The sequence below is a fragment of the Nylanderia fulva genome, unplaced genomic scaffold (genome assembly GCF_048542155.1).
Source record: "Nylanderia fulva isolate GAGA-0341 unplaced genomic scaffold, ASM4854215v1 Scaffold21, whole genome shotgun sequence".
Taxonomy (NCBI): domain Eukaryota; kingdom Metazoa; phylum Arthropoda; class Insecta; order Hymenoptera; family Formicidae; genus Nylanderia; species Nylanderia fulva.
The window spans coordinates 3,116,311-3,130,319 of record NW_028190275.1 but is presented as its reverse complement, the minus strand read 5'-3'; the positions used below and the strand labels follow the sequence as shown (position 1 = coordinate 3,130,319).

The 14,009-nt window shown below is 38.7% G+C and overlaps 1 protein-coding gene across 1 annotated transcript; it reads right to left on the bottom strand.

The window, feature by feature from the left end:
* Positions 1–6,012: 6,012 nt before the first annotated feature.
* Positions 6,013–13,155, bottom strand: Hmt4-20 (Histone methyltransferase 4-20). The gene is given in 12 exon segments (XM_029310672.2): positions 6,013–7,328; positions 7,330–7,540; positions 7,957–8,394; positions 8,396–8,673; positions 8,675–9,761; positions 9,881–10,289; positions 10,372–10,561; positions 10,673–10,801; positions 10,934–11,104; positions 11,215–11,380; positions 11,486–11,719; positions 13,095–13,155. Coding segments are annotated over 11 exon segments (3,501 nt in total). The 5' UTR covers positions 11,701–11,719; positions 13,095–13,155; the 3' UTR covers positions 6,013–7,121.
* Between the last annotated feature and the right edge of the window lie 854 nt (positions 13,156–14,009).

Below are 14,009 nucleotides of genomic sequence, written 5' to 3'. Positions count from 1 at the left end.
TTACCACGAAAAACTATTTTATTTATATAATCTACTGCGTTCGACTATATATATATATATCGTCGATTTAAAAACCGATCGCGGATTAGCGATGTAGAATAACTTGAAATATATTTGCGACTCGAAAACTTCGAAGAAACCCGCGAAAACAAAAGTATCAATGACTCTATCAATTTCGCAAAGTTACACTTTTCCAATCATACAGATTAAAAATTGGCCTCGTTCCGAATTCTTTTTCATTTCTCTTCTATTTTGATCTATTTCTCTATTTGTTACGCAAAGCAATCAAAAAATTTAAAAACATTTTTATATACTTAAGAAAGATACATATAGAAAGTTTCTTCGAATATCCAACATTTAATTAAATTTTTTTAAATGTTAAATTCTCTTTTCTCTTTCTTTGTCCCGATGTTATGAATTGAATATTCAACCGAGCAGAATTCTTAAAATTAATTTCAATCTCTCTTGACGAAATGAAGATTACTTTATCCATTCGCGATATTCTTCGATCTCCTTGAAACAAAAATTGCGCGATTAAGTTTCAATCGATCGGAAAGCCAATACATAAACAGAGAGTCACTCCTTTTCTTCCCGCATTAGTATCCAATAATATGAACTTGGAGTCAAAAGTACTGTCGATGTGGATTACGTTTATGCGACTCATTTATTATGATTCCTTAATTCGTAGAAAATAATAATGACAATGTACATTTCTATGTATTTTTCGCTCAACAAAGAAAGTAATGTATAATTACAATGTGTACGTCGCGCGCGCGATTCTCTCTCTTTTGCCGACAATTGGTTGTCTTCGTCTCTCCTTCTTCCTTTCTCATCTCCTTTTTTGCTTTGGCGGGAGGACAGACACGCAAAAAAAGATCGTCCTCCTCGTCGCGCGACGTCGAATTTCACGAAATTCACCTATAACAATGATCGCGTTTACAGCATCATCTCGCGCGGAGGATGGGTGGGTGCGATTACGAGGATTCTCTCTTCACACACTCTCACGACGAACGATTAATCGAAATGTATAACATCGTTCTCCGAATGGCAGTGAGACCAAAATTCTGCCGATAACGAAGAAATGAAAAAGTATCATCGTACGACGGATTTCAAAAAAAAAAAATAAAATACCTCAGCGTTTTTCTTCTCGTGTATATGTGTGTGTGTGTACGTGTACAGGGCTTCGAATATAATCTTCTCATTATATCCGAGACACCTCTCGAGCATTCTCTCTTTCCTTACTCTCGTCGTTTTTCCCTCTTTTTTTCCCTATCTAAAAAAAAAAACGCACATTTCGCGAGGAGTCTTAATCGATTCCCCTTGAATCGATCACTCTCGTCGGCATGCGCATCGTAAATGAAAGGGAAAAGAATATCGAATGAAAATCTTCCTTTCTTCACGCCTAACAAGGGCGCAATACCTCAAAATGGGCCGCTACGATCACGCAATGTTGACAAAGGATCATTAACGTTAATGCGATTATACGGTAAAGCTGCGCCAGCGAGCAGCGGTGCTCGTCGTGTCATCTCGGGTCGGATATTGTATTACTCATTATACATAAATAATAATTACATACATATATATATATATTAATATAAATGATATTTCGTATCTTTAATCCCTTCATTCTCAAGTAAGAGATATTAAAAACAACGTACGTTAATTCGATCGTTAATTTAAATGTGATAAAAATAACATACAATACGGTACAAATATATAATTCAACTTTTTGTAAAAACACTTTTTATCAAGAATCAAAGGATTAAGATATACGTACATTATAATCCTTTCTAATCGCGTCGGATTTCATTACTATAATTACGTCTGATCATTTGCTAACTACTAACACAGTACAGAAAAATATCAAACTTTCTTGATAATAAGACGGGCAACAAGAGCCAAATCGCGGATGACAATGCGTTATCCTAACGAAACTAAATAATTTTTTCGTTAGAATTAAATACCGGTGCACAAGGCACCAAATTTTTACTTGGACACGGCCAAGATTTTAAATATGAAATAAAATATGAGATTATTTCATATTTAAAATCTTGGCCGTGTCCAAGTAAAAATTTGGTGCCTTGTGCACCGGTATTTAATTCTAACGAAAAAATTATTTAGTTTCGTTAGGATAACGCATTGTCATCCGCGATTTGGCTCTTGTTGCCCGTCTTATACGTTAAATTTATATTTATATTACAGAGCCTTGTTAAAACTCTTATATTTCTTGATAATTATTAAAGTTTCGTTAATGATTATATAAGTGAGTGTCTCTGTAGCACAATATTACCAACTCGTTGTCATTATCGAAATTTTGTTTTGTTTTCAAATTTAAGGATTGGGACATTTGAGTCTTTTTTAAGCTTTATTTCAAAGTATAATTTTTAAATAATGACATAAATAAATATAATAAAACCGAATTTTTATAACTATATTATAAAATTATATAATATAATAAAACTATAAGTATAATATATTATGTATTATGTAATATAACTATTTATAATACATAATACATTTAGTATATTATATTATATAATCTAATATATATTAATATATATTATACTATATAATATAATAAAAGTTAAATATGGTTCTAAAAATGAATCAAAATGGTTAATTTTGGAATTTAAAAAAAAATTTTTTATATAATGACGGAAACGAAGGTTTTTATACTGCTAGAGACATCCACCCCTATCATAATCCACTAGCGGAATTTAATAATTATATTGTCTGTTATACTACATAATTAACCGATTGTCCAATATTTCATTAATAATTAATTAATATCATTATCAATTGCTATTGATTAATATTATTGAATTTATGTTACATTTTTTCATACATTAGCGTTAAATTTAAAGATAAGCAATTGTTAATAAATAATTATTAATCAAAACTGTCGGTAATCGATTTTAATGTTTTTAAAATGCCAACTTTAAAAAAATTCCCAATTTAATAAACTTATATATTTTTTTTTTTTCGATATACGTGACATAAAAAAGAGAGATAAAATTTTTACATCTCCTTTTTAATATATTTGTACATGAATAATACAGTGTCCCTATTTTAAATGTCACAATAAAATATCTGGAAAATTAAACAATGTTCGAAAAAAAAAGCTTTGGACAAAAATTATAGTGTTTCGATAATTCTATCTTAATACTTTTTTATATACAGACCAACTAAAAAATCTTAAATAAAAAATCAGTCTATTAAAAAAAAAATAAAAATAGCCTTCATATCTCGAAAACAGCTTGGAAATAAAGTTGTGTTGACTCCTCGTGAATGTTTTCTTCACGAAACGAGTTTCTCGTTCTAAAATTTTTTTTCCGATATTATTTAATTTTTTAAATATATTTCGCTGAGCAAATTTAAAATAGGACTCTGTATACGATAATCATAAATGTACAGTTCTCTTTTCGTGCAAACGCATTCAATTCAAAACTTATTTGAAATTAATTTATAACGTACCAGCACACAAAACTTTATATTAATTTAGATTAATTACTCCAATATTTTCGCGCAGTTTCGTTACTTTTGTGCGACTAATGTGTTATCATTAAATTTGCAATAAATAATCAAGGTACAAATTTTTTTCGCCAAATTTGCGCGTTTTCTTCCCTCCCTGGTATTGCACTTCGAAACGAAACAAAAAAAGAAAGTCAATGAACCATGGCAATATATACAATGTTTATGAACTATACATCCTATATATTGTACTTCAATCAACGCAATACGTATTTTTTATCGCTATGTACCATATACGATACAAAATGTTTCTCGCGTTCTGCACATAGCTCGTCAAATATATATATATATGTGTGTGTGACGATTAATTTTTTTTCTATTATTTATTGTTTGGAATATTAAAAAAAACAATTAGCGGTGGATATGAGTAACGGCCCATTCGTCAAGTAAAGTCAGAATTTTAACTAAATCTTGGCGTACAATGAACAAACATCGCGCTCGACAATTTTTACTCGGAATACGGAGCTTTTCCCAAACGATATCACATCTTGAATTTTGAATGTGACTATAATGACATGAAAAATTCAATGTGTATCGAGCGAAAATAAAGCAATACCGTTGTACGATAATTTCATTAGACGTGCGTCGAAGATCGGTGTTTTGATTACTAATTATTAACTATTAATTTTACTAAAATTTCTCAAACAACGATATTACATTCTTTTCGGCCGAATAAAAGCAAACCTAATCGAATTACGCACACGTTTTTTTTTCCGATATCGATTTAAAAATATCCGATAGTTTTTTTGATTCGATATACAGAGAATAAATTGCACTCTCCAATGGAATAATCGGAAAAATTTCAAGTACCGCTTCTGAGTTTCGCTTTTACAATTGTAATTTTCCTTTTGCGTCTGCAAAAACAAAGGCGAGCGTTTTCGTCCCCCGAGGGGGCCTCGTCTGCAATATGTATGGACATTCGGATTCTAACGGCGTGTAATATAACGAAAACGCGTTGCCGAGTAAAATCCTCTCTCTTATAATACTTCGTTACTACTACAGCATCGTGTGAACGGTGTATTCCGTATACCAGAGCTGTCCACATTTTGCTCTTTTCGGCCGATTTCCGAGATTCACCGCCCAGCGACCCCCACTCGCGCTCGAGGCCTTAGCAACGCGTTGACCGATAGCCGTAACTAAGGGTGCGTTCCGTTATGCACTGCAAGTACTGGCACTATGACGTCATGCAAGTGTACTGTTGACAGCGTTCCTTTTTAATTTTGTGCACTTTGAAGCTACTGCAAAATAGTAAAACGGAACGCACTACAGTACGCTTTCAGCAGACTTTTAACTAACCTTTTTCGCTAATAATCATCGAGTGAAAAATTGGTGAAATGGATAATACCATTATTGCATTAATTACATATAATTTAATCGAGAATATACATATGATTCGAGTGAGTCATCAAGTGAAAGCGATTTGGAAATGGAATTAATAAATGAAATGAGACGACAAATTAAAATACCTAGAATAAAATGTAAAAATTACGTTAAAAATATTGTATCATTATATTCAGATATGGAATTTAAAAGTTAGTTCCATCGTACACATGGAGGTAGCCATCTTGATTACTGCGAGTGCTTTACCTCGCCGGTTGCAGTAATCGCAACAGGAAATAACGTCAAAATTAATGACGTCATATACTCATGATAGTACTTTCGCAGTGCACTGCTATCTATATCGGAACGCTATTGGTAGTACTGTCAGTACTTGCAGTGCATAACGGAACGCACCCTAAGACGCACGGCGCTCCGTCTCAGGGACGATGCATCTGTAACGCGATGCCGTTCCGTACCCTTTCTTTAACTTTAAATTTAACTAAATATTTTCAATATTTTAAAATCGCGATTTTGTAATTATTATTTTTATTATTAATTATTTATTATATTTTATTTATATATGTTTATTTTTAGATTATATTTATATTTATAATAATTGTGGCAATAGATTTCCACGTTAACAATAGTACCTCATGGGTGACGTGGAAATCTATTGCCACAATTATTATAAATATAAATATAATCTAAAAATAAACATATATAAATAAAATATAATAAATAATTAATAATAAAAATAATAATTACAAAATCGCGATTTTAAAATATTGAAAATATTTAGTTAAATTTAAAGTTAAAGAAAGGGTACGGAACAGCATCGCGTTACAGATGCATCGTCCTTGAGACGGAGCGCCGTGCGTCTTAGTTACGGCTATCGGTCAACGCGTTGCTAAGGCCTCGAGCGCGAGTGGGGGTCGCTGGGCGGTGAATCTCGGAAATCGGCCGAAAAGAGCAAAATGTGGACAGCTCTGCCGTATACAATAGTATTATGCAATGCGCGACGTCTGCCTGTGACGTATCGACTCGCATCGAAAGACATTGTAATATACACCGAAATAACAGAATACGGTAATAAACTTCTTATGTATATATATGTATATATATATATATATATATATATATATATATATATCATTATATGTATAAGCAATATTTACAAGGTTTTTCATGATATTCGACCCTTCGTTCGAGAATAGCGATTACAATAATAGTAACTAACTAATATTTAGCTAGATTTTGTTTTAATCAATTAGATAATTATATTATTATACATAGTATAAGTATAGGGATCCTCCTCCTTCGTCCTTTCTCTCCATTCCGGAGTTTTACCACACATGTAGGCGGAAAGTAGCAAGAATATAATAACGGACTACTTTCCGAAACGATTTCAATGAGAGTTATAGTTTGTAAGATTCGTAAGATACTATGTGTTTATCTTGCAAAATATGAGATCGATACAATTCGTTTCATATACAATAGTTCGCGTTTTATGGGAAGTAGTTAGTTCGAGAAGAAAATAAAAAGAAACAAATTTTTTCGGGAGATTATGTGGATCCTTCTTCGTTAAAGAAATTTCGAAAAAAGTAATACGCTTGATTTGGCTCGATCGAATTAGAAAAAATTGAATTATCCTTGTAATGCACTATAGAGCGCTTCACTAACTTTACGAAACTGTACGTTTGGATAAGTATTCACATACTATTTCCTTGATTTTTTATGTATTTAATTCTAGACGGAAAAAAACATGTACGCGATCTACAATTTCTCCCACCTACGAATTTTTCCGTTCACACATCTCGGTAGGCCTTCAGAGATTCGTTGTTACCAGAATAAGACATACATTTCTAGAAGATTTAAATAACAAGGACTACAAGAAAGAGAGAGAGAGAAAGAGAGAGACAAAGAGAAAGAGAGAGAGAAGAGTGAGATAGGAAGGAAAGGCAGTAATTGCTAGTTCTAATTCTAAACCAAGTTTAACCGTGAGAAAGGTACCTTCAAGTTCAAGATATGAACTCGCTCTCGCATGTCGCAGGACGAGGAGGCCTAAAATTTCCGGAGGAGTGTCGGTGTTATGTGTGTGTGTGTGTGAGATCCTCCTTTTTTTTAATTATATAATTCAAATTATATAATTCAGAAGATAGTCTGTCGTAATGTGTGTGAAATTGATATTACACGCGCGTCGTGACGAAGGTTGGGAGGGAGGGAGAAAAGGAAGGGACCGGGGAATGGAGGAAAAGGAGGAATTATAGCTGTTAAGAGTGCGTTAGATCGATAGTGCGTGTCTCGTTGCCGAGAATCAAGCGTAATCTCTTCATGGGCGGCGGCGGCGGGTCGAGGTTCAGCTCGCGCGACTTCTTGTGCCGTCTCTCGCGATCCCTGCTCTTGTGCTTCTTCCGGCGTTTGCGCCTCTCCAGGCCCTCGACGCGCAACACCTCGTACTCGGGCTCGTAGCTGTCCTCAGCTCAAACCGCTCGTGCCGGACTCGAGGTTGTCCTCCAGAAGCGGACACGATCGCTTCATGCGCAGCGTCAGCTTAAGCTTGGGCTTTTCTGGCATGACGACGGGCCAGACTCGACATTCGCTCGGATTGCTCGTTTGCCATTGGCACTCGGATGATGGGATCGAGCTTGATTTTCGCGTGCTGCTGCTGCTGTTTTCGTAGACTGTTAATCTGAAAAAGAAATACTCTTTCGTTAATCTTTCGATTGACTTTGAAGGAAAAAACATGTACAAGATATTCAATTAATTAACGTTTTCTAAGGTATTTTTAGTCGCTTGAAAGTCATTTACGTTTATTTTCAATGGAATCGTTATATATTTTTTTAAATAAATCAATTCTTCGTAATTTTTGGCATAAAAAGTTATAAAGATAAGATGACCCAAAAATGAATAGTATATAAAATATCTTGTAAAACGAATAATATAACATGAAATAAATAGCATAAAACATCTCGTCAACAGTGGGACACCCTATATACGTAGTTCGGGAATTGGTTGACACGTTTGTTTCCAGAATACAAATAAAAACAAAATTGTTATACGACGAAGAAAACAGAATATTACTGTTTGTGTATCAATATAATTTACCTCTCCAAGCTCCTGTCGACATCACAGTTCTCTCCCGATTGAACACCGTTATTGGAATCCGCGGCGTGCTCGCTCCGGGCCGTCGAATCGATCGGAGGCCACGGTTCCTCCGGGATTAATACTGGCGGCTCGGCTTTACTATATTCATCGTTGCACTGCATCTCCGGCACAGGCGACGTGGATGAGGACGCGTGACGAGATTCATGCTTGCCGCGTCTTATTATAGATAGTATCCCAATGTCCTCCAGATTACTCTCCTTCTCGCTAAACTCGTAAATATCACCCTGGATGCCCGAATCGTCATCGGCCTCCCCGATTTCGGCCGTAGCCGATCTTTGCCGGTCCCTCCTCTGGCTCTTGGTCGATTTGTTCTTGCTCTTTCCGGTTTTACCGTGACTCTTTCCCTCTACTCCGTCATCCTGAGCATCCTCCGTCCATTCCGAACTTGGATTTGGTGCTCGAGAGTCTCTTCTGCGACTTGCGAGACGATCTCGAGGACGCGTGTTCCAATGCGTGATCTTTCCGCCTGGACGTTGATCTTTTCACCGACGAAGGATCATGATTGTCCTGCAAATTTCTATGATCCGTTAGATCGTTATTATACTCTGTGCCAGTCTGTATGTTATTAAAGTCCGCCGCGTTATTTTCTTCCCTAATATGTACTCTAGAGTCTATCTCGATTGCGCGTAACGTCGTCACCTCGGATCTGACGTCAGTCTTCAACGTTTGCGATATACGCATCACTTTTCATTACGACGCTCGCCTCTTCCTCTTCCTCCTCTCTCTCCTCCTCCTCTTCCTCTCCCTGGCTCGGAACCGTACTGCTGTAACACTTTAAGACGTTTCCAATACTAGTTTTCATTTCTACAACTTCCTCAGAATTCAGTTCACAAAACTCAACACTGTCCGTGCGATTCCGATCCGCCGTCGCGTCGACGACAATCGGACTCTCGCAGTCTTCACTCTCCACATCTTTCTCCACATCGTACTTCTGCACCACGATTACCTTCGCCGAATTTATATCGCAACATTCGTCGTCCGATCGAGAGCTCGATTCATACAGAACATCGTTATGCCGGAAGTCGGCCTGTCGCAGAGCTTTCTTGTCTTCGATCGACGACGGCGAATCATCGTCCTCGCAGGACGAATCCTCGTTCACCGTTTTGCTCTCGTCCGTCGAGGAGAATCGTTTGCTACGAGACTTGGAAAGTTTGTCGAGGCAATTATCCGTGTTGCAAGGATGATTTTCACCTTCCTTATCCCGTACGGGCGACGAAGAACGACGATAGTCTCTCGAGCGACAATTCGTGTCGTCGGGAATTAATTCTGTGGTATGTAAGCGCTGTTGCACGTGGATCTGAGACGCGGAGTTTAATCGAATTGAATCACAGGCGTTTGTACTATAATGTCCCTTTTTGTAATTGGAAGAATTAATATTATTTACTGTGTCGGGCTCGACTTCCGCGGTGAGGTTCGGTATTCCCCGTTCGTCCTCCATCAAGTCGTCGCTGACATTAGACTCGTCCTCCATCTTTGTCAGTCGTAACGGACAGGATCCTTCGGTCGAGGATTCCTCCGTCGCGGAACGCCGTCGTGAATCTTCCACGTAAAAATTGCGATCCATCTCCGTGACGAGATGCTTCTGTAATCGCGAATACAGACTCTCTTCGGGTACTCTATCCGAATCCTCTTTTCGATGACTGATGTTCGCCACTTCCGCATCTTTCACAACGGAACTGTCGAGACAGACCGATACAGGCTTTATACTAATCTTCCCCTTCTTTGATTCCGTTCTCTTGTGAAGCCTGCGAAATTGAAATTGCATGTATTATACGGTATAAAAATATTCCCAAAGATATATAAATTATCAAATACATATAAAGATCAATCGAATATTTAATCGTATCAAGGAAGAAGACGCTACCTAGACGTTCTGAGCGACTGAGAATTCTTGAGAGCACTCCCGTCATCGGCAGTACCGTCGAATTTGCACAGCTGTTTGTTACGAAGACTCCTCGTGACGGAAGTCGTGACCGCGGAAGGATGCGGTCGAGTCTGCAGCACGTTTTCGCCGTTGTTGATCGTTGGCTGCTGTTGATTGATATCGGAGAAACGACAACCCTGAGCGATAAGCAGCTCGGCATCGTACTTGGTGAGTCCTTTGCGTCGCAATTCCTTCATACTGAGAGACTGTGGCGCGACCGCCGCGTTTCCAACCAGAACTGCATTTCGCTCGGTAAGAGCGGTATCAGCTTGCTGTTTATTCCTGTTCAAAGGTTGCTGTCGATGCTTGGTTCGATTGATTCGATTATCCGTTTCTCTCAGACGATAACCTGCACAGTATCCGAACTAGATAAGATCCGACGACGATATCGCATTCCTCTTTGATAAATATTATTATCATTGAATTTTTACCGGATGACAGTTCCTCGCCCGGCTTCTGACTCGCGAAAGCGCCGGTCCCTCGCCTCTCGCAGGTCTCGCATTCGCAGTAACAATTACCATCGCCGAAAAAATCCTCTCCGTAGAAACACGTAATCTCCTCGCCCACTTCAATGTCACGCAACACCTTGACGCACGCTGTATCTCTTCCCGTAGCTACAAACTGTATAATATCGTGAAATTAATATTCTCGCGTTCACATATTATATATAGAGATATAAAATTCCTTTTTCAATTACATTTCGAATTTCGTGCAATATTGGCAGTTACGAACCTTGCAATTCGCTCTACAGTCATGGTTTATATAAGCAGCAGGCCCTAACCATAATTGGGCACAGTTCTTTCGACAACTAAACATCACAGAGAAGTCATTTTTTCCAGGATGTAGCAATGCAGCTTCCTCCTAAAAAGAATATATAATGTTGAATGAAAATAAAGGAAAATATCTATTGAATAAAGATGAAGAAGATTGAATAACATGAGAATGATGAGAAATTATCTGATTAAATATTTTTTATTCAAATATTATTCAAACCTTTTCACTAAGCTCCGCTATGCAACCGACGAGGCAGGAAATCTTCTCGTGCTTCATCCATTTTCGGGTGGCACATATCTTAGCACCCTTTTGTCCCTCTAGGCTGTATCTGTAGCACGGCTCTATCGCGAATCCAGAATCCTTGTCAAAAACTCGCAAATATCGTTTGATCTATAAAAGAAAATAACGAAGTTATGCACACAACAAGTTATGTATCGTTCGAAATAAAATAATATAAATTCCTGACAATGAGTTTAAAATTATCATCATATTTAACTTACGTGGTTCTCCAAATTGATTTGTTGCTGCTTAGATTTTGTATGAGGAAGTCGTGCACCCCAGTCTCCACCCATTAATTTTTTATACGTTTTCTCATAATTTTGACTTTGGATAAATTCACAGATAATTTTGCGGAGTTCATCTTTATTTGCCTTCAACGGTCTATATCTGTTGTGCAAAGATAAGGTGTTAAGTTAAATGAGATTAGGATAAAACTTGTGAATGTACATGTTAATTAAGGGAGAAAGAAGGAAGAAACGATTTCGATAATACCTGATATTCATTTTATGGGTGGTGAATCCTAGATAGGGATCTAGCACGAGAGATGTAGCCAAGTCGTCATTGTCAGAGAGCTCTTTTGGTGTCATTCCACATCCTCCACCGCCACTGTTTGGTTGCATCTTTGCACTAACCGTGCCACCTAACCTTCGCTCCTGCTTCCTTACTGCAGTTGCTGAGGTCTGGATCGACAGGCAATCCACCACCATTCTGCGACACTGACTTTCACTGGAATAGGAAACAAAATTATGTTCCTACGAAGAAGATTCATTTTTTTAATAGTTAGCTACACATAAATTCCTTTTCTTTCTCAAATGGATTCAAATTAATACATTCATAATGTACATTAGAGGTAATAACACATTCCTCTTACACATACCTCTAATGTATATTAGAGGTAATACCATATTCCTCTTACACATCCGCAAAACAATCAAATCTATCGAATAGATTTGACAGTGTATAACGCACAAGTCAGATCAATTGAGAATATTATATCAAAACCTGAACGAAAAGCTCGTAGTAGACTGTTGCAGGTGAACGCAACGAAAGAAATATCCAAAACGCTACACTATTGTAACCGAACATATTGTCCAAGCTTGAACCGACTATTTAAACCAAGAAGAAAACTCAAACAACCGAAAGAAATACAACTCCACATCGCTCTAAGAATATCTGTGTCTACTCCTTTAAAGTAACCTTCTCAGCTGTTAAAGTGTACGCAACAAAAGAAATATCCAAAACGCTACGCTATTGTAACCAAACACATTGTCCAAGCTTGAACCGACAATTTAATCCAAGAAGAAAACTCAAACAACCGAAAGAAATACAACTCCACATTGCTCTAAGAATATCTGTGTCTACTCCTTTAAAGTAACCTCAGCTGTTACTGAAGTGCCCAACATGGCAAAGATGCCTCACAAAATCCCCAAGCGCACATGTCTCTACTTTTCTCTTCCCGGGCGCACAATTTCCTACATTCACGCGCTTTCCCCGGGGTAAGGCCTCCAGGAGGCGAGGTATCCTGGCGTCACCCCGAGGAACCGAACCAAGCCCAGTCGAAACGAGCCACTTGTCACAAGTGAGAGTGGGGAGAGACAGACGAACTAAAGAAAGACAGAGACAGAAAGAGAGAAAGAGAAAGAGGTTGCGATCGCGCGTGATCTAGCTATTCATCCGGATTCGGAGCAACCCGTCGATCCTCCGGAACGATCCCGAAAACGGCGTCGCTTCGTCGAGCCGTCTCTCTCTCCCTCGGAAGTCAGCGCCACGGACGGGACGAACCACGTCGGGCGCCTCCGTATCGACCGGAACACGGAGACGGCCTATAGATGCGCGTCGACATAACGGTCCTCTCCTCCTCCCTCTTCTCTCTCTCTCTCTCTCTCTCTCTCTCTCTCTCTCTCTCTCTCTCTCTCTCTCTCTCGCTCTCTCTAGGGTGTCTCCGGGTGTCCTCGTCTCCTAGGAAAATCGCGCAGGGCAGGAACGCCGCCGTGACGAACTTGCGAACGGGTGTTTAATGGCGACCCCAAATAGGGATCGGGAGAGACTCCGCTGAGATGGATCTGGTTCGAAGATCTCGGAGACGAGGACGAGTACTTACCGCGAGGATGCTCTCCCGAGAACGGACCTCTCGCATCTTGCGATCGCGGGAGCCCCTAGAAGCTAGAGCTTCGCAGCGACGTGCTTCTCGTGTCGCGGCATTCGAGACGCCGCGGCTACCATGGCAGGACGTGTTATTGCTAGCCGAGCGCGAGGACGCGACGACGCGACGACGCGACCCGCAGCGTACATCAACACTTTCCTTCTCCGCTTAGCTTCGGCGGAAACAGAGGCCCTGCGTTTGCGTTGCGTTGCGTACGCAACGTGCGTTCTACCTCCTCTCTCTTTCTCTCCTTCCTCTCCTTCGTGCCCTCTCTCGTGCGATTCGGCGACAATGAACCGAGTCGAAGACGACGGAGCGAAAGAGAAGAGAGAGAGAGAGAGAGAGAAAAAAAAATTTTATATATATATATATGTGTGTATCAATCGCGAGGCGAATTCATGTTTCGGAATGTTGCGGTGTAATGTGATTCCCGAACATATGTCTTTTTACGAGCTGGTGATTTTGTCGTCTTTTGTCTCTAGCACGACGACCTGGGGGTCGATTCTGTAACTTTTTCGAAAGTAAAAACGTGAAAAGTGAAAAATTTCCGCCAATCACGCATTGATTTTTAAATGAAATCGATTTGTGATTGGAAGAAAATTTTTACTTTAGAAAAAATTACCTGGGCGTCGATTGTGTAATTTTTTCTAAAGTGAAAATGTGAAAATTTTCTTTGAAAATCAATGCGTGATTGGCGAAAATTTTTCACGTTTCCATTTTAGAAAAAAAATATACGATCGATCCCCTGAACGCTCGATTACGATATATGTATGATGGGAGGACGATGAGAGGCTTGTCGCGACGCGAAAATTCCGTCGAGCGAGCAGAGGGAAAGACACTTCCTAGTGACTTATGCGCGACCAGGATGCGGCA